Source organism: Nipponia nippon, unplaced genomic scaffold (assembly GCF_047370975.1).
Source record: "Nipponia nippon isolate SJK-2023a ecotype South Korea unplaced genomic scaffold, ASM4737097v1 scaffold_15, whole genome shotgun sequence".
Classification (NCBI taxonomy): Eukaryota; Metazoa; Chordata; class Aves; order Pelecaniformes; family Threskiornithidae; genus Nipponia; species Nipponia nippon.
In genome coordinates, this window is record NW_028262331.1 from 10,577,192 (window position 1) to 10,598,919 (window position 21,728).

At 42.0% G+C, this 21,728-nt stretch overlaps 1 protein-coding gene across 9 annotated transcripts in view; it reads right to left on the reverse strand.

The window, feature by feature from the left end:
• NF1 (neurofibromin 1) overlaps positions 1 to 20,264 on the reverse strand; it is a 111,754-nt gene extending 91,490 nt beyond the window's left edge. For 8 of the 9 annotated variants that reach the window (XM_087751943.1, XM_087751942.1, XM_087751945.1 and 5 more), the window contains exons 1-7: positions 19,968 to 20,264; positions 8,679 to 8,822; positions 5,967 to 6,050; positions 3,481 to 3,671; positions 1,093 to 1,199; positions 780 to 847; positions 459 to 534 (exon numbers count right to left, since the gene is read on the reverse strand). In XM_087751943.1, the coding sequence (XP_087608069.1) occupies positions 459 to 534; positions 780 to 847; positions 1,093 to 1,199; positions 3,481 to 3,671; positions 5,967 to 6,050; positions 8,679 to 8,822; positions 19,968 to 20,027 (730 nt within the window). In that variant the 5' untranslated portion in view covers positions 20,028 to 20,264. Of the gene's footprint in view, positions 1 to 458; positions 535 to 779; positions 848 to 1,092; positions 1,200 to 3,480; positions 3,672 to 4,914; positions 5,001 to 5,966; positions 6,051 to 8,678; positions 8,823 to 19,967 lie in introns of those variants that run through there. The other variant, XM_087751949.1, reaches the window with a different exon arrangement.
• Positions 20,265 to 21,728: the final 1,464 nt, after the last annotated feature.

The window sequence follows — 21,728 nt, forward strand, 5'->3', positions numbered from 1 at the left end:
TAAAGAAGAGGTATAAAAGAGCAGAGGGATAGCTCCGCCTACACAGAAAAAAGTTCTGTTTTGAACATTACTAGGGATAAAATGGTCTCGACCCAGTTAAAGACATGGTTTAGCGGAAAATATAAATTTTCCTCTCTTTTTGACTAGAGACAAATACAGCTGATGTTCTCTTAAGTTTTTTTTTTTCCAGTATCAAGATGAAAAATATATATTTAAAGAGTTTCCATCTTTTAGGTTTTATTTCTGTGTGCTGTGAACCACAAAATGCATCTCTTTAAAAGGTGAGTCAGGAGAGAAAAGAGACAGCAATATTTCCTTGCCTGCCCTGACAAAGGTTGACAGAAATTTGTTTCTTATTTGCAGCCTGCACAAGAAGCAGAGAGGGCACAAAATGCAAGCAAATGTGGGGATGTCCGAGAAACCAACTTTTAAACACTATGACATTTGTTATGCCTTACCAGCCATATCAGTCTGTGGTGTTTGATACAGCTTTGTGAATTCATCAGGATAGTTTTCCACCCAGTTCCAAAACGCCTGCAGATAATGCAAAACATCTTTACATTCCAGAGCTTGAAAATATTTTTTCTGAATTATGTATTTAAATGAAGAGAGATTTCACTCTTAGTTCTAATCACTTGACATTTCTTGCAAAATAGGTATGCATCGAAGGGATGCACCAACATATATTTTACAGTAAATTACTGAAATGCAACTATTCCTAAATTAGATAAAGTCTGCAAATAAGCAATGAAACAGAAAATAAATATTAAAATATTTACCTTTTCAAGACTGTTGATAACAGCTAACTGAGCTACTTTCTTAAGGGCTTTAAACTTGAATACAGTCTCTGTAAAGGTAAAACATTCTGCGTTTAGAGAATAAACTTGGTTCTAAAAAGCTATACAGATTATAAGAGACATTTGAAGTGCAAAGCAATTTTTAAACCCATGTCTTTATGCTACTTAAGTATTTTGGTAAATACATGACTATTTGGAGTAAAACACAGCAATAAAAAGATATCAATACTGTTGTGTCATCTCTAACTAGCCACATGCAGGTAACAATATTTCAAAACACAGGCTCAAATCATACCTTGCAAGAGTCGTTTTAGTTTTGAGCAATCCACACTGATGTACTGTAAAAGTTCAATATCATGAACATCAGCATTATCTTCTGAACAAACAGTCAGTTCCTGTAACCTAAAAATATGCAAAGTAAACTAACTTTTCTATCAGATTATATCAGACAGGTATGAACACATACCTATGATTCTATACACTTGAATAGCAGAGGTATATTATATGATCTCCTCAGATAAACTCTTCCAGGGTTAGAAATGAAAGACAGACCTTGCATGATTAAGACTTAATATTATAGTCTTATTCCATACTCATACTGAAAATGGATCCAGAAATACTAGTGATGAGTCTTACAAGATACCAATACCATCTGGTGACAGTCTGTTTGTGCCCAAGATTTGCCTAAATCCTTCTGTTATCTACCATACTGTAGCAGTAATCTTGTCATCTTTTCATCTAAATATTAAGTTTGTGGAATCACGACACCTTTAGACTACTGCTCCTTAACAGCAAGTCTTGCCCTAGCTAATTTCTCAAGAGTAAAGCAGTGACTGACGGTACTTAATATCGCTGAAGTGAGCTGCAACCACTCTTTGTAAGCTAAAGGAGGTCCATGTTTTTCTGGCTTAAAGAAACCGGATGAAGTTTAATCACACCATTTTAAACACAATGGCATCTTTTCACACTTTTGTATTAAGATGATTTACTAAACATCTCACCAGATACTAAGCCACTAATAACTAAATCATATGTTCTCACAAACCAAAGATTGCCATGTCTTGTTCCAATGCTACAGATGTGTTTTAGACATGGAATGTGATTTCGAGTACTACACACAAAAGCAGTTCTTCATTTCTTCAACGCCAGGGAAACTTAACAGCCCTCGCTGGGAATGAGAAGGTCCCCACTGCCGTGCTTTTTGTGCCAAAAATCCCCCAGCTGCTGTACAAGGCCTAGAAATATGCCTAAACAGGAAGCACAGGTCAAAGGAGCAGCAATGCTAACTGTCGGCAAGCTGACCCCTGTGGAGATCAGCAACAACTGGTCAAATATTTAACTATTTATGTACGAGCCATCTTGAAGTGAAAAACGGGTTAGGGAAAAAGCACTATGTTCCAGCTCGAATGGATGGTAAGAAGGGCTTTGTACCTTGAGAACTAAACTGTGCTACAGCCACATGAATAAGCATAGATCCATGGACTAGATTCAAAGGCTGTCAAAAAATTTCAACTGAAAAATCCTATAGAAGGAGCAAAAGAAATTGTTTCCATTTCCATAAGCAACAAAACATAATCAACCTATTGAGTAAAACCACATCCTCCACACTAGCTGCCAAGTCCATGTTCTTGAAACAGAAGTTACTAAAGGCTCTGTAAAAGTTTGTAAAATACTTAAAATGTCACATCATTAAATCATTTTAGACTGATTTCTGAAATGCAAATATTTTCCAAAATGTTGGAATGGAATTGTTTTTACATTATAAGGAATATATAAACCTTTGTTTCAACATTGGCACACCCATTGCTATGCGACCACACAAGGCTGCCCAAACTCCACTTCTAATAAATCAATGATGATGTCAGCTGTAACAGTGTGTGATAAGAGCTAAGCTACTTCAAGCAACTCTCAAAAAACATCATAGTATTTCAGTACTAAAAAGCTTACTATACAACTCTAGTGGCCTGGCAAATGCTGAAGCATCAGAAAGACCTGGAACAGGGCAAAAAGAGCAAAGAAGAGATGGAAGCTCTTCTCACTTACAATAGCAGAAAAGACAGTTATTTTTACAGTAAGTGTGCTGTGAAATTCAAGTCAGTCAGAAGACAAATGGGTCTTTTCCAACAACTAACAAACAGTCCAGCTGTTTTGTCCCCTTCAGGCGTAAGACAGATTTAACATAAAAGCCTTCAAGCAGGAAAAATTAGGAAAGAAAACAGCCTTGGGGCTCCAACAGAGCTGTAGACAATCAGAAATTTTGCATTCTAAACTCATAAGTAAATGGATACAACCCATTACCTTCAGCATCCTTTTTTTTCTGAAACACCTTGCACCCACAAGAACTTATTCAACTTATTCAGCTGACTTATCATTAGTTTCACTCTACAACTGCATTTGACTTGCACTTATCAAAGCAGATTAAAAAAAGCAATAAATGCAGCTCACAGAAAATACGCTGGCAGTAACCTAGAATGGATACAAAACAGGTTTGTTTTGTAACCTGAAACTCAAGTAAAATTTTGAAAGGTAGAGGGAGTTCCATTTAAGAACTATCTTGTTAAATATCATTTAAACAGCTAACTTTTCTGAAATTAGAAAGACTACAATTCATGACAGATATTCTAGACACCAGTGTTTAGTAGATCTTCTAATACACTAAGTCAGGCTACTGAAAAACACCTACCTGGTGGAAATGCGGCTGAACACAGCATTAAAGTTATTGCAGCTAAGAGAAAAAAGAACCCCAGAGGCAGAATTTCGTAGTTCAGCTGCATGCTGGTTCCCTTCACGGTAAGTGTGGATGAAGTGGCAGATTTCTGGCAGCAACTGTTTTACCAGCATAGTCTCGTCTAGTCGCATGGTATCCTTTGGTTGCTAAAAATAAACATTCAGTATTTCATGAAATTCCATTTTGTGGGTTTGGAGGCAAAAAAAATGGAGCATCTGCTACTGGTAGGCACAGGACCTGAATCTGAACTTCTAATTCTGCCTGCAGGCTACCACTGACCATAGTGTAAGTAGTCTACACAGAAAAGGCTTCTTCCCATTTGAACAATAACCCGTATCATTCTAACCATCTTACATTTTCAGTTAAGTCTCCAAAATACGTAGGACACCAAGCTGATCAACGTCATCAAGGAGCAAGCAAAATATCGAACTAGTTTTTGAAGTAAAACACACTTCTGTTTTGATGAATGCACCCTGTTGATCTGTGTAAAGTATTCGCAGTAGAGCATTACTATCTCAGCTTTGAAGGGAAGCTCAAAGGGCAAAGACTCACCCTTCCTTCTCTTTTGGGTAGTATTCTAACCACCATATTTTGACAGCAAATATTTTATATTAAAAAAAATGAACCAAAAAAGAGGTGCTTCTCCCTTGCTCTTGCCTGGGATTGCTCTATATGAGTCAAAAATGGCTTAACTTTCCTGCAAAAGAAAAATCTAATTTTTGCCAGTTTGCACAGCATGAGACATAAGGAAACTATTTATGAAAGAATTCAAAGTGAAACTTTGCTCTACTAAGAGCAAGTTTTACCAGAAGGGTCAGCATTAAAGCTTTCTAAAATTCTACCAATGAATTTACCATAGGGAATTGGGAAGTTTCAGAGACTCCCACTTAGTTGACCTGAGTCCTGTTGCCATGAGAACTCGATGAAACATTGAGCAAGAACAGCGAGCAAGAAATACGTCTGAAGATATCACAGAACACAACGCTCTTTGTATAGAACTTTGGCTCAGTCTTATTAAACATATACTGGCTCAACTTGCTCTCATTTGAATTGACAAAGCAAGAAGTATTCAGCACAATTTTAGGCTGTTCAAATATCATCATCTATCAGGAAAAAACCACTAATGTTGCAAACAATATGCATATAAGAAATATTTTAAAAGAATTAATTTCTGAAGTTAAAACAGGTTTTTTTGACTCACTGCATCAAAGACACAAAAAGTGCCAAAAAGAGGTATTTACCTCAGCTGTAAAAGCTGAAAAGTATTCTGGAAAATGTATCTACCTGGATCTTCTGTGAATTTAGAAGGGTCCACAATTATTCAGGCTGTTTTAGTACTGTAATATAAGATATGCCGCTTGACAAATCTAACCGTAATAAGGTCATTACCTTATAAAGAAAGAACCTTCAAAAAACTGTTGCAGGGAAACAGCAAAGAGCTTAGATGATTTCATGACATTCATCCAGGAATACAGCTTTAAAAAAAAAATTCCTTTCTTGTTAAAGGAATAAACCATTGCAAATTTTGCTCACAGTGAAGTTTGGCTTTGCAATTATACAGTTTAGCACAGTAAGTCGTACAACCGTTTACATCCCAAAGGTAATAGCAAACTGCCTTGCAGCACAGCTCTGATTGGAAACCTCAGGACTCGACTCCCAGTGGAAGTCTGGACACGGTTAACTAATGTAATCTAGGAAACACCTGCAAAAGTAATCTTTAGAATAGTGATAGCAAAGTTTCTGCTGTATATAAAGTACATGAAAAAATCACTTCACCAAATGAAAGTTTTAAGAAATTTAAAGAAAAATCAACACTGTATGCAGAAAACTTACTAGCATACAACTTAAAACACTTGTACTGAATTATCTGCTACCTTCAAAATTATTTACTATCCCATTATTTTTTTGTTTAAATTGTGGGATGAAAATGTTTTCATGCATCTACTCAAAAAGTACTGAGCAGAATATGCCACAAGCATTCACAGCTTATAAAAATCTAGTGAAGCTTCACAACCACATCTAACTCTTTATTTGGGTTTCTGTCTTCCCTTACTCCAGTTCACACATGTCTCTGAGTACAGTTGTCTGCAATTCTTTTTAACAAATTATTAAAAGAAAATAATTATTTGTAACCCCACAAATTAGTTGAGCAGTGGGAAGGACAAATTCAAAAGTTTACTTGAATCTGTTTAGCTGAAAAAAAAAGTCACTGATTCTAGCCGAGAAAAAGGCACCCCACAAATCCTTAATGTATCAATTGCATCAACTACTTGCATTTATAGGAAGTTTTAGTATTTTTTTAAATGGCATTCATCCTACTTCACTCTAAATCAGTTGAGTTTTAACTTTAGTACCAGTAATAATAGACACACAAGCATTTGACTTGTACTCTCTAACTCATTTGATTCCAACTTAGCAATTGCTTATGCAAGCCTACTCACCCCTGCCAGACATTTTTCCAGTGTATCCAAGATAATCAGCTGAGATAGATATAAATTCTTTTCAGCAGTTTCTCCAAATATTCTCTAGAAGTAGAAAGGATAGGGATTCATCTGAGACACAGAAATTTGACTTGTAACGCATTAAAGTAACGTAGCAAAGTGGCACAGTAAGTTATGGCTCGTTTACTGCTCTGGTTTTGAGTTCAGAAATTAAGCCAGCAAAAATTAGATTAAAATAGGAATTAAAACCTTATTGCTGAAAAAATATCTTTGTCCAGAATGCAGTGCCAAATCTAATAAGGAACAAACAGTTACCACAAAGTAAGACTGGAGGTACATTGCAGTCCCTTAACTTCATCAGGCTTATAATTTATTCAGAAATTAAGGTTCTACCTTTTCAGAAATTATTTTGGTATCAATTACTGCTGACTCTTTTCCAATTATGTATTTCATTGCCAACGTCTTAATAGAACTGATGTTACAACAAATCCATATTGACAAGCTTATTAGAGCGTTGCAAAATTTAGCACAGACCACAGGAAGAAACACGAGACCCTCCAAAAAGATGCCACACTTCAGATACAGAACAAAGGCAGAATTCCATCGTGTGTTGAAGCTAGCACCCAATTTTATTGCCAACAACAGTGACTAGTTCCAGCAATAGTAAGACAGCAAAATAAAGCAGAAAAGATTTAGCCAAAAATATATTGGTACTACTGCCTACACATGGAACACACGTAGAAGTCACCCAAAGGAAGTTGTATTTTAAACCGCGTGAGAGGTTAGCTCAACTAAATCTAAGTTTCAGCAGAGCACAAACTCTCAAGACTTTTTTCTAAGCGTAAGACCATTATGACAGTCTCTCGGTCCGTTTTGTTTCAGCTATAGAAATCTTTCAAAAATACTGCCGATTCACACAGTAGCTCAGTCCATCAAACAAAAAATATTAAGTCTTGCTCCTCGGTGCAAAGCAAATGTTGACTTTTTTAATTGACACTTTTAGCTAGGTCTTTCCTCTCAAAATCTGTATAACATATACAGAAACTTGTTTTAACTGTTTAGTTTTCTCATTTATCAGACAATCATCTTGCACATCAACACATTCCTTCATGCCTGTAAAGTTTAATTAAAATAAATTCTCTCTCAAAAGGGATTACAAGTAGCTTTCAGCAGCCTAAAATCCCTAGCAGTAGGGCAACGTATTTTCTGATTTTATCAATCCTTTGTAGTGTTTTAGCAGATGCACATCTCTCTACAACTGACATGCAAAAGAGCTCACTGCAAACTATCTTACTAAAACCATTAAAAAACCAGTACTGCTAGAGTTTGGCCAGTTCTGTTACCTGTTTGTGGAGATTCCACATGATCACAAGTCACGTGGCTTCAAAACTCAATAAACTAAACTTTTCTCATGACAAATCCAAAACCAGACCTTCATGAAAAAAACCGCAAACTGCATCTTTCTCCTCATAAAGGCTTCCTAAACTTTCCATTTACCCAACTTGATGGTAATAGTTATTTTTCTAGAGTCAACGCACTATGGGCATCCACATTCTTTTTTTTTTTCTTTCTAGGTTTCTCTTCTCTTTGGTTCCACTGAGATCTATTTAAAAAGACAGCTCTAGTGATGCTGAGCAGTCACATATTTTGATGGATTTCAGGAATCATTTTATGGTTCCCTTGGAGGCAGAACAAAAAAAACAGTATGCAGAAGGAAACCATCTACTAGACACCTGGCTCTAAAGATTTCTCTTTGGGAACTTGTAGAAAAATCACCTTTAATCTCATCCCTTCACACCAGTGTACTGCCCTCAAGTATCAACATTAAGTGGTTTAATGAGAGGCTGAATTCCATATCAAACAGTAAATGGAAGAGTTGTGTATCACTCCCACATATTTTTCATTCACCTTTCTTACTGACCAGTAAGGTATCCCTTTGGAGGCATGAGTCTATAGTGGCACTATTAGACAAGAGATTGTTTTCAAACATTTTCTTACAATGCTCTGACTGAAATTCATCTGGTTGTTAAAATACATATATATTTTATATACATCCACACACAAATGCTAAAACATCCAAACAGCCCGGAAAATCCAAATAGCCTAAGTTTTAAATCCTTTTCCCTTCTTTTTCCCTTCTTCCTTTCCCAGAATGATTCCTGGCAGGTCATGCTCTGGCAGGACAGATGAGGGGGGAAAAAAAAACCTCCCGGTGCTGCTGCTCAGCAGCTCCTTGTCCCTGCTGCATTCCTCCTCTATAGACTTCATTAGCATTGCTTCCCTAGCTAACTGAAGCACCTTTCCATGCAATGGAAAACATCCTCCCCCACCTTCTAACAAATAGCACATTCTACTGGTATCTAAACATTGCTCAGAGACCCAAGGTAGTACGAGGTACCTTTATGTACCCACTCCTTCGCTAGCCACATACCTTCCCAGCTACAGACCCTTCCCATGACTAACAGAAGGTTCCCCTCCATCACCACCTTCCGCTAGATTTCTCTGCCACAACTATCTCATCGCCTTCATATGTAACAGAGCTCAGTGCTGTTGGTGAACTTTAGCACAACGAAGATGAAAAGAAAAAAATTAAGTGTAAAAGGCAAGCAACAACTTGACTAAATTTCAAGTGACTCTCTACAGATTGTATAATACAAATAAATAACAACCATTTTGAAAAACCACCCAACAATCCAAAATTAGAAAACTTACCATGTTATTAACATTTTTTAAGATATTAGTGAGACCACTGATGACCAGGGAAAACTTGTACTTGGAAATGTTTATGAGACATTCCTTGTTGTGCTCCGTACTGACTTTGGTGTGGGTATTCTGCTGGCCAGCCTTTATGGGAAGCTACAAAGAAAGATAAGCATTATAAGCTTTTTTTAAATTGAAAGTTACATCTTTAAAGATGGGTTAAAAATTCTTGAGACACCAGAAGCAACCTTGAAAAACATTCTACAAGAGACAACTACAAACACATTATTTCATTTTCTCTACATTCATCTTTCTATTATTTATCTATAAAACAAAATACTCAAGTTCACCTATTCCTTTTTCTGAATTGAAACTAAACCTCTATTTTCTGATAAATTTTCTACAAACCAAATGTCAAAGCAATCAAAAGGAGCAGAAAAATGTGAGTAAGATAGAATTCTGAGAAGAAAAGTTTCTTTATTTCAAAAATTGGCTTGTTAAATACCCAAAATCTTCACAAGGCTAATACCTGCAAGAAACAAAACTGCATCTTGAAACCTGAGAGGCGGTAAAATCACAGCAGCTCACAAAGGAGGTGAGCTGGAAGGCGGTAACAGTGGTTCCATGCGTGTCCTCTGCTCCTTCGCAGGACAGAACTGGCCAAGAGGTACAACCGAGGCCCGGGAGGAACTACCACCAACGGCCTCCGCAGGCCCTAAGGACTTGGGTTACGTAGGGGCCCCCACACAAACGCGCCCCACTGCTAGCCAGGTGATGAAGTCTCAGCCTCAAACACGCCTCAAGCACCTGCGAGCCAAACACAACTTGTGAGCCCCGCATTACCTACCCTTGCCCAACACCCAGTGGTAAAAACTCGACTTGAAATGCATCTTTTCCAGGAAAGATACGATTCAGAGTGACTGCACAAAACTGAGATGTTGCTCCTCCTGTGGGAACACTAGGCACTTTGTTTCATGCTGTACCCAAATTCTTCAAGGGTCACAAACGAGTCACTTCCCAAGCACGCACTTGCTTCCCCTGCACGCTCCTCGCTGGAGTCGGCCCGTTACGAACCACCACGCAAAAATGTGAGAAGCGATTCTTTGGAAAAGTTCATTTTACTGAAGATTTATATTTTTAAAAAGCAAACAAATGTGGGAACAAAAATGGAATCATTATTATCACCTCTTTCTATAATTCACACATGCCATTTGTGTTTTAAAGCATGACCTAGGAATTCCCTATCTATAGAAACTTTAATTACTACTGCAAGTTTTAAACCAATTTTGACTAGAATTCTTGATAAACATGTACTCTGAAAGACACTGATAGCTCAAAGTAAATGCCAGGATGTAATATTTTTGCATTAGAAAGGGGGGAGATTGAGAGGGTGAGAGTGTTGAAGAGAGGTTAAAAGAAGCATTCCAAGGAATTACAACCAGCTTCACAGCTGCAAAATGCTTGAAGAGCAGCCTCCCAGGCTGGGGGCCTCGGCAGACCCGGGGAGGGCACTTGCCATACTGTCATCCAGTTAAACTGCTGCCAGCAGTCATCAACATCTCTGCCGACCAGTTAACATTACTATCGTTGTTGATAAATGTTTAAAGCCTATATTTAAAATGTTAGATGAAGTGTATTAAAGAACCCCAAGGCTGTTACTTTTTTTTTCCAACAGCTTTGACTGCATCATTAAATGCAGGCTACTTAACACTGACATCTTCCATTTGTAGGGAAATGTACCTCTAATATATTATCTAGTTTTTATGCCCAAGTGTAATTTCCTCCCCATATAAACTGTGGTTTGGGTTTGAAGTATCAGTTCTTTTGGTACCACAGACTAGGACCACAACAGAAACTGGCTGTTTTTTTCCTAAGAGAATGGTTGACTCTTAATTTAAAAAAATGACTGAACTGCCATGCTAGATCACACCAAAGACCCAACGGCACCAGAAAGGTCCATGAGGAATGCTTGCTTTCGATTCAGACAGTGGCTTAGGGATCTGTGGCACCAAGTGCTGCATCCAGGGAACCACCCTAAGGGACCACCCCGCCGTATCCGATGCTTTTCGCCTGCACGACCTCCTACAGCACCAAGCTCCACCAGGCAATCAAGGTAATTACAAAATGAAGTGGAAATTCTCCTGCAAGTGTTCAGATTGTAATGCTTTAAAACAGGGCGATGCATTTCAATGTGCTCATTTTAAAACTGGAAAAAGCAGAACAAACAGCATTTATGACTCAAGCTTTGTTTTCATTGTTGGATGTTATTTTTACAATACATTTTCGGAAGTCATTAGTGGAAGATAAGATACGTTTAATTAAAAATTTCACCATTACTAGTACTTTTCTTTGAGTTTTCAAGTCTCTGTGCTGACAACAGCAGAAAAGCTCAGTACCACTGAGTGATAAAACACTTCAGAAGTGCCTCTCAAAGAAATTGTGTCATAGATCCAGTTCTGTATGCTTCCACACTAAGGAAACATCGCGTTACACACTTTTGGAGCTTCCTGCCACAACAGCCACTGCAACAAGGTCACCTAGAAGTAAAACTGCTTTTTATACTACCATTTAAAATAGGAAACTATATAAAAAGGAAATATTAGCACTGTTGGTTTGGGTTTTTTTATTTCTCAGCTATTTCCTTTGTGCATTCTGACATGCTGGAGCATATGTCCCCTAACGGAATGCAGTGCCAGTGCTGAGTGACCAAAAAAACTATTTAACTGCTATACAAATATCCATCAATCTAAACATTACAGGAAAAAAAGAAGAAAAAAGAAAAAAAAAAGTTGACAATTCACTTTCATTGCCTTTGATTTTATTTTAGAAAAAAGAACGACTGACACAAATGGTTTCCTGTATAGCTTATTTGAATTAGAAACAGAAATTAAAACACAAACCTTAAAGATAACTGGAACTTCAAACTATGAACACATGCACCATTTTGAACTCATCTCAGTTTAGCAAAGGGATAGTCCACTACTCTAATTCAGCTACTTTCACCATTGAAATAGGAAGCAATAGTCAACAACCTTATAACTACACTGGTGCACGTCCAGCCCACCCAGAGGCGCGCTGCCATATACCCTCTCTCTCTAATCCAGTTTGACTACGTCTCCTTAAGGTGTCAAATAAGCTACAGAGGACAGGGAACAATGGCATTTTGGTCTATAATTTGCCTTATCTTAAGCAGCGGACAAAGACAAAATAGGTAGATGAAATCTGGAATCTTTCCAACTACCAGATTTTAAATCTTTTAAGATCAATTAAAAAAGAACATTGCTGCAAAAGACAAGGAAAAGCCATTAAGTAGCTGAGCCTGACAGTTGGAATAATCCAGTACAAGACCCAGTGGATCCTGAATTCAGGATACAAGTCATCTCGTATATCAGGTATCGCTGAAACAACTAGAAAAGCTAATCTGTAAGATGAAGCATTGAGGTATCTACCAGCTTACACCAGTGATGCAAGCTCCCTAGTTGTTAGAACACCTCTTTTGGCCACATAGACAGTTTAAGTCAAACTTCGTTTCTAGAAATGCATTTCTGAACTTCACTTCAAGAAGCCCTGCTGACCTATCTACAGCTTCTCCCAAATCTGCCACTGATACAGTACTGAAACAGAACCATTCTCACAAGGTTTACTAAATGCAAAGAGATAACAAAGCACTATTAGTAGGAGAAAAAGCAACACAGATGACACGAGATTATTATTCTCTTTATATTTCCAAAAGGCATACAACAACAGATAAACCTTAGAAATAGAGATCTGAACCACATGCCCTCAAGAAGACAGGATTGATAAGACTGATCCAGCTGAATTAGTGGCTATTAAAAGATATTTATTTTTTAAAATCAATATTTATCACCCAAAAGATGCAAATTCATCTCTCTACTTACCAACGTAAAATTAAATTTTTCCATCTTCATGAAAAATGTAAATTAAATCACTAATCACAAATATTATTAAAAAATAATATCATTTAAGGAAAAAAAATGTGACTAGGCCAACTCACAGATACACAGAATCATAGCACATGGTCAGCTGCTAGCACCTTGGTGCTGGGGAAGGTTGTGGAGCAGATCACCCTGAGTGCCATCATGCAGCAAATATGGGACAAGCAGGGGATCGGGCCCAGTCAGCATGGGTTCACAAAGGGAAGGTCCTGCTTGACTGACCTGATCTCCTTCTACAACAAGGTGACCCTTAGTGGATGAGGGAAAGGCTGTGGATGTTGTCTACCTTGAAAGCCTTTGACACCGTTTCCCACTGCATTCTCCTGGAGTAACTGGCTGCTCATGGCTTGGACAGGCCTACTCTTCGCTGGGTAAAACACTGGCTGGATGGCTGGGCCCAAAGAGTGGTGGTGAATGGAGTTAAATCCATTTGGCGGCCGGTCACCAGTGGTGTTCCCCAGGGCTTGGTATTGGGGCCAGTTCTGTTTAATATCTTTATCAAGGATCTGGACGAGGGAATCGAGTGCACCCTCAGTCAGTTTGCAGATGATGCTAAGCTGGGCCGGAGCGTTGATCTGCTGGAGGGCAGGAAGGCCCTGCAGAGGGCCCTGGCCAGGCTGGGGCGATGGGCTGAGGCCAGCTGCATGAGGTTCAACAAGGCTCAGGGCCGGGTCCTGCACTTGGGTCACAACAACCCCAGGCACCGCTGCAGGCGTGGGGAGGAGCGGCTGGAGAGCTGCCTGGTGGAAAAGGACCTGGGGGTGTTGGTCAACAGCCGCCTGAACATGAGCCAGCAGTGTGCTCAAGTGGCCAAGAGGGCCAATGGCACCCCGGATTGTGTCAGGAATAGTGTGGCCAGCAGGACCAGGGCAGAGATCGTCCCCCTGTACTCAGCACTGGTGAGGCCGCCCCTCGAATGCTGTGCTCAGCGCTGGGCCCCTCACCCCAAGGCGGCCATGGAGGGGCTGGAGCGTGGCCAGAGCAGGGCAGCGAGGCTGGGGCAGGGGCTGGAGCCCAAGGCTGGGGAGGAGCGGCTGGGGGAGCTGGGGGTGCTCAGCCTGGAGGAGGCTGAGGGGAGCCCTCATCGCTCTCTGCAACTGCCTGAAAGGAGGCTGGAGCCGGGGGCGTCGGTCTCTTCTCCCCAGGAACAAGCGATGGGACGAGAGGAAACGGCCTCAAGCTGCGCCAGGGCAGGTTTGGGTTGGGTATTAGGAAAAAATTCTTCACTGAAAGGGTGGTCAGGTATTGGAACAGGCTGCCCAGGGAAGGGACTGAGTCTCCATCCCTGGAGGTATTTAAAAGAAGGGTAGACATGGTGCTCGAGGACATGGTTTATTGGTGGGCTTGCCAGTGATAGGTTAACAGTTGGACTCAATGATCTTAAGGGTCTTTTCCAACCTTAACGATTCTATGATCTTAGAACATAATATTAAAACAGCGCTTCAAAAGTCTTTTCAACACACAGGTTTGGCATCTGAAAAATTACTGCCCCTAAGCATTAATATGGCATACGTTATTAACCATTCTACAATGGTGTCTGGCAGCCACAAGTCGTCTGGTCAATTTTCTGTCTACAGTGATGTGCAGGAGGTCTGTAATCCTGCTGAAGAGAGAAAATGCAAAGGTTTTCCTATGCTTAATCACTCCTACCTATCTGTTTCTGGAGATAAAAGCATTTCAGTCTCTTCAGACTTGTGAGACAATAACTTTGCCAATTTAAAATTAAAAAAAAAAAAAAAAAAAAAAGCCAGCAATTACTTGGCTATTCCAGAGAAAAAAGAAAAAATGATTTAATGTGCATTCTTAACAAGATCTTAATGGTCAAATTATAAAAACTGGCTTTGAAACTTAACAGTAAGTGCTACTACAGAATTGCATAGCTGTTTAAGAAGTAGAAAGCCCTGTGGTATCTGATAGCGTGCAAGACTGTCGTATCTTTGGAAATGGCCACAGTTTAGAGACTGATGTACTTTTATCCAAAAATGGTCAGTTAAGGAATCCCTCTTTGATCATCGATGTTAATTATTAAGAAAAACGGGTGTTTTCCATGTCTGTAGAACAGATTAGCACCTGTTTCAGGTATCCTCTAGTCTGATGCAATAAGGTACAATCTTTTGCTGAAGGTACATGGACATTGATTTGAAACTAACACCACTAATGGGCTTGAAGGTCTGTAAGATATTCCACTCAGTCTGTTGACAAAGGCTAACATTAAGCCATGGATTTTTCTTTACCACCTGTAATTAATGAACATGAAGTTTAATCATCTCTATTTAGTAAACAACTGTATTTAATGTTCTTATTTTCAGAGGTCAGGGAGCAAGCGTAAGTGCTTTATCACTGCAAACAAAGCCACTATTTCATCTTTTTTGTGCAAGATACAACTTTGCAGAACATTAAGAATTCAAAATCTGACAGATAAACCTAGAGTGCCACAGGATTCAGAATGACAGCCTTTGAAATCACGAGCCTGACAAACCTCTTAATACAGACAGCAGTCACTACCCAACCACGCACAGGTACTCCGCAATTCAGCACTCTGAAGATGCAACTTCACGGTGGTGGCAGACTGCAGAGCCCTCTTGCTGCCTCCACTGCCTCTCCCTCATGAAAAGCACAGTGGTCTAAACCACCTTTGGAGAAGGGAAGGTGGGAGGCCATTCCAGGGGAGCCACCTCAGGGAAGGAAATTCTCTGCTTGTCTATAATAGACTCATCATTTTCAGTAAGCAGTTTCAGATGCCTGAATGCATCTGAGCCTTGTGCCTTTGATTCAGATTCAGGAGAAAGCAAGAAACATGACATCTAGAAAAAAAATCCCTAGTTCTATCCTTAACAGCACAGAAATCTACCTAGCTTTTCCCTTGCAAATAACTTCTTGGAACTTCTTCAGTAGACTGTAACACACAGATGTACTGGTGAGAGACAGAAAATATACACAGCACCGCTCTTTCCTTAGCATCAGTACTGTCAGGACCAGATGCAAATCTCTTTAAAAATCAACAGGCATCTTCCTCCCAACTATAAACATGCACTGCATCACCTTCTACAGAGGCATTATTTAGTAAAAGAACCTCACGACTAAGCCTTCAGAAGAGCACGGAACTCTGAAAATATTTTATATAGGCTGCTCTAATATTTTCAAAAGGCTAGCTAAAAGTTGGTACTATAAGCAAACGTATATTTACCCATACTGTTAACACAAACTGCTGTGTTAAATAAGGAAGGATCATCAAATCATCTCGATGCTTTTCAGCAGCTCATTAGTGGACTCAGGTAACATCTGTTGCATGTGGGCCATTCCTTTATCTATTCTTTAGGACACCACCTGTGTGCAGTATAGCACTTCATTTTGAAATACATTACACACAGTGTTTTAGAAAAATAAGATCAAAGCTGCTTCAGGTTTATGTTAGAGAAAGATGAAACAGCACACCTTGTGCTTAGGAGCAGTGTTATAGTCTGTCTCGGTTCTCAGCTCCTGTGGAAATCTGTTCCAGACAGAGTAGTTGTGGAAGAAAGTTCCATCTTCTGCGGAGACCGGCCTTACCTTACGGCAAAAGATACCCTTGCACTTGGGGAGTGCAGTCAGCAGACTTCACGTGAAATACTTTAAAATACATCTTAAGACTACTAGCGATTTTTAACAAGCCAAGATGAAAAACAGCAATGAAAAACACAAAGCTGGTACTTGCAGCCAGTGCTTTCTCAGGTCTCTGCCTCTGCATAGATTTCAAATGCTGCAGAGAGAATGAACAGGAGGAGGGAATATTTGCTTTAATTTAACACCCTTTAATGAAAGTAAGAATGGAACATTCCTACTGGCTTTCAGTTTTTACAAAAGCTTTCTTAACTGAAAGCAATCATATCTCATAAACTACAAATGGGGAGCCTAAACCATAATCCACATAATAAAGGGCTTCTTTCTTTAAAGCATATCATTATCACTTAAGTCACCACAAGTTTATATAGGATTAATAGCTTTTATTATATCTGATAGTTTTAAAACAGTCTAGATTTAAATGGTTTAGGCAGTAAGGCTCTTCTGACTATGCTTAGAACTATTTCACTACTGTATCAGCCTTCCCATGATTTCAGCTTTTAACACATTTAAAAATACTCTAAAAATACAGTACATAAAATCATAAGTGAACATTTCCATAGGAAAAAAGAGATAATTTTATTTTACAAAGACCCGATTATGTCTGAAATCAGAGAATTTTACTAAAACATAGCCTAGCCTCTTTGTGCTCCTGCAGCCTTATTCTATCCTGATCACTGAAAAATATAATAACTACTACATACAAAATCAGTCAAGAGATTTCATATGTGCTATATAAGAAATGTCATGTAGCCTCACATGTACCATCAATAGCTTCTTTCTGCACCAGCTGAAACCTTCACACAGCCTTCAAGGGTAGCTCAAAGAAGAGTGCACGGCAGCAGTTGTAGTCTCAGAAGTGAGCGCAGCTGGGCAAGACTGGCAATGTACTTGAAAAATTTATTCAGTGAGCCAGTCATTGGTTAATTCCTAAAACTATGCTTGCCAGTCATTTTAGGCCCACAGAATTGTACACACAAAAGCAGATTTTGGTTAAAGCAGCGTTTATAACAATAAACAAGAGTAGACAAGAACAGACTGGTTTGCACTGATTTTTCTTGTTTTCAATACAGATTAGCATTCTCTCAGTTTGTTGTTTCATCTGTCTTAAAATGAATTCAAGCACTTAGCAAATGAATGAAAAGCCTGCCTACATCTATAAATTTTGGTGAAAGACGGTTACATTTTCCTCCTTTGTAAAGGAAGGAAGAAACCTTGAAAAGTTTTGTCTTCTCCCCCACAGAAAAAAACCCAAAACTAAACAACCCACAAAGATGAGCACCCTTTCCTTATCCAAACGCACCAATGATATAATAAGCAGCGGCTCCCCCAGTGCTGAATCGAGAGGTCCTGCATTTAGAAGGGCAGACATAGTATGCAAAAACTCAAAAATGCATTATCACCGCTAAAATAACGTGCATACATTCAGTATATTTTATGAAGTATGAACTCGATGCTCCAATGAGCAGTCTAAAATGTAACATGTAGATAAATTAATAACCACGAGTACCCAATAACGACACAAATGTAAGGAGTCACAAGAAGCAATATATACCCCCACTGATTGACAATGCATTTAGCAGTAGCGATAGTGTCACAGTAATCTGGCATTTGGGTATTCAGTTAAGAACGGTCACCTTTCCACCGTGAAGATCACTGTCAGACCAGGCAAGGCAGAGGAAATGATGTTTTAAAAGCAAAAGACAAAATTGAGAACCCCAAGTTGAAATTAATAAATGAGAGAGAAGACTTCTCACAAAAAAGTGGAGATTAATGTCTCATCCTTGCTTCATTGCTTCATTCACTTGATGATATGACATTTAAAAAAAAATGCACTGGTTAAACAAAAAATATGGAATAAACTAATCAAAATTTTGTAAATAGCACCTATCACGCAAGCTACACTATGACTACAACAGTCAATACCATATTTGATGTATATTATCCCTACAACTCCAATATTTTAGCATTTCAAAAATCAGAACAGCTTTCCTCCTATCAGGAGAGGATTCCGCCCGTACACCTAGCTGTAATTATCCCATAAAATGTATAGAAAAATAATTGTGTTTAAAAAGCTGAAGTTCTTAACTCCTAACAGATGTTGGCTAGCCCAATTCCACAATATACATAACAAAGCAAATGACAAAGCCTAGGGCCTTTTAACACCAGTACACAAAGAAACATTTTCTTGCATTATTGGGAGCATAATCAGTACCATGCTTTTTAAGTTTATGGAAAAAATGATCTATGACTCAAGATAAGGGGGGGGAATAAGTTAACTATGCAAATATGCCTAAAATGTATTGGAAAAATCTGCATCATTTTCATGTCGAAAGACAAAGTTTCATATTTTCCTTTTTTAAATAAACTTCATTTACAGCAGCTTTAATACAAATGTAAAAAGGAACAGCTTATTTTTATTCAACCAGGCCGCAATCTTTCTGCAGGTTGTTAAAAGGCAAGCATCACCGAGAGGGATGTACGATTTTAAGGCAAGTGAACAAAATGCAACCTATAGAACCAGCTTTCTGTTTCTAATAGTTGTTATACTGAACAGGGTCTTACAGAGCTGTGTCCTGTGTGACACAAAGGCTGTACTCACAGCACAGCAAAATGAGACAGACAGCACAGAAACTGATCATTCAGCCTAAACTGAGCTCACGCTCACACGTCAGGAAAGCATCTTGGGAGTAAAAATGCGGAGTCTAAGCACTAAGCTTAGCCCCACTGAGAAAGTCATGCCACCTAATCCCAGTAAGCAGTTTCTGCATGTGGATCAGAGAAATACAAAGTCTAAGGCCAACAAATCCCTCTTCCTTCCATTCAGAAAATCCTTCTCCAAACTACTAGCACTGACTTTTGTAAAGAGAAGTAAATATCTATCGCTATAACAACATTGGCTAGAGAGCCCTCTTCATCCCACACAACTGTGCTCCCAGCGACGTGGATGAAATTTCCCACTGACATCCACCGCTATGCTATGGGGAACAAGGCAGCATCGCCTGAGCCGTTCCACGCAGTCCTCCTTAAACTCGTTCTTGAGGCTTTACCTCCTTTCTGATGAGCAAGACGATGTAAAGCAAAGAAGGAAATTTCACAGGAACGTCTACGAAAAGCAAACACACTTTGGGAAGAGGTGGGGGAGCAGAAGCGAAGAGGAACCGGGCACCTCGCCCCCTCCCTGGACAGAACTGACTGATACACCACTGCATCTCGAGCAGGCTGGCAGAGGGGAGGCCACTCCGCCACCGAGACCGGGATCCCCCCCTCCAGAAATAGGTGGGAAGCATCAGGTTGGCTGCAAGGGATAACAGCGCGGCAGGCAGCACCCGGCCCCACCCAGCCGCCCTGCCCTGCACAATGGGCGCAGCGAGCCGCCGCCCCCCGGCCGGGGCCGAGCGGGGACCCGCCGCCGAGCCGGGCGCCGGCGGGGGGGAGGCCCGGCTGCCTCTGCCCCCCGGCACGGCCAGGAAGCCGGCGGCGGGGGAGAAGGCAGGAGGCAGCGCTCCCGCCCGCCGCCTCCGCCCCGGGGAGCGGGGCAGCCTCCCCCGCCGCTCGCCCCCTCCCCGCCCGCCGCGGCCCGGTCCCCCGGCCCGCAGAGGCCCCTCACCCCCGGCGGCGGCCCGCCCCGGCCCTCCCCGCGGCGCCGGCACCCCCCGCGCCGCCCCTGCTCCCCCGCCGGCCCCGGCCCAGCGCGGCGGGGGGCGGCCGCGCCGCCGCCCCTCCTCACGGCCGCCCCCGCTACCTGCTCATCGAAGCGGTTCACCACGGCCTGCACCCACTCCACCGGCTTGTGGGCCGCCATGTCCCCCCGCCTGCCCGGCCAGGGAGGGGGGCGGATCCCCGCAGGGCGGGCGGCAGCAGAGGCGCCGGGCGAGGGGAGGGTCTCCGGATCCCTGGCGCAGCCGGGCCCCTCAGCTGCCCGCAGCCATCAGCGCCCAGGGCCCGCCATGACACCACACCGGAAGCGGGAGCCCAGGCCGCCCCCGCCCGCCCGAGCAGCAGCGCCAGGGGGAGCGCCGAGACACGGGCGGCGGCGGGCGGCGCCTGCGCGGCGGCGGAGACGCGACGCGCCTGCGCCCGCGCGGCCCGGCGGCAGGCGGCCGCGGCGCATGCGCCCCCCGCGGGGGGCGCGGCTTTGGGAGGGCCGGGGCCGGGGCCGCGGCCCCTGCGGGCAGCCCGGGCCCGGGGCGGCCGCTTCCCTTCCGTCCGCTCCCTGCCGCCGTGGGCGCCCGGCGCCCCGCAGGCGTGGCAGCGCCCTGCTCTGCCCCCGGGGGCACGGGCCGGGGACCCGCCAGGGCGGCGGGTCTCGTCTCTGGCCCGGGAGTGTGTTTACGGTCCCGGCGAGGGGCGGCTGGGCGGTTCTCCCCGAGCAGCCTGGCCTGCGCAGGGGGGCCCGGGAGGCAGCTGGGGCTGCCCCGGCCACTTGCGGTCCTTCCCCGGAGCCTCGGCGCCGCCGACCCGGCCGGCAGCCGCTCGCCGCCCCCCCGGGCCTGGCAGCGGCGGGGATGGAGCAGCGCTGCCCGCGGAGCCGGCGCCGAGCGCGGGCTCGGGGCGGTGTCCGAGCCTCCGGCTTCCAGAGCGGTGCGGGGTCGGGGGCTTTCGGGAGCTGTCCCTTGGGTAAAGCCAGGCGGGCCCGACCAGGCCGCTCGTCCCCCCTCGCACAGAAAAGGAAGATGCTTGTGCGTGAGGCTGCCCGGAGGGAAACTGGGGAGGGACAGTTCCCCTGGCCCGGGCCTCTGTCGGTATTTACCGTTGCTTACCCTGGAGAGAAAGGCCAAAAACCCTCACAAGTTAAATGTACTGAAATAGTGTAAACTACTCTTCAAAAACCAGAAGGTCGTTTTAAAAGTCTCCCTTGAAATTATTCATTCAATAAATTATTGTAAACCATATTCCTGTCCTTTGACCACAGGTTATAAGGAAATGCTTCACCTCTCCAAACGTGAGGTGTGTCTTGGTCTAAAGTTTTACATGATTTAGGATTTTTTTACGAGTGTTGGGATTTTACATGATGTTTTACACCTTCTCTTGGCAGAAAGACAAGACAGTTGGCAGAGCTTGCTTTGTTCGAATTGCGGTGGCCATTTCATAGCCGCTGTGCTTGACAGGTGATCTACAGTTTTGATGTTATACACCGACCAGAACGTATAGCTGTATTTTACCTTTTAAATAAAAAAGGGTTATTCTTTTTATAAATGAGTTTATTTCAGTTTAACGGCTTCTGTTACATCTCAAGGCTTCACTGCAGAACTCCAGCAGTAACTAAAAATATGGAACGTAGCGCACACAAATTCTTCCCCAGCCTAGTTACACAGTACCCAGCCAATTGTTTATTCTTTGTGACTCAGAAAAGTAGGACACACAGATAACAAGACAAATAAACATCCACTTCCAGTTTCCTTCTTGGGAATGTTAATTCGTTTTCCTTCTGGGTAGACAGAAGCACAAAAGAATGTCCTCTCGTGCTAGAGTCAGGTTAAAATTCTGATCATATAAATAAAGA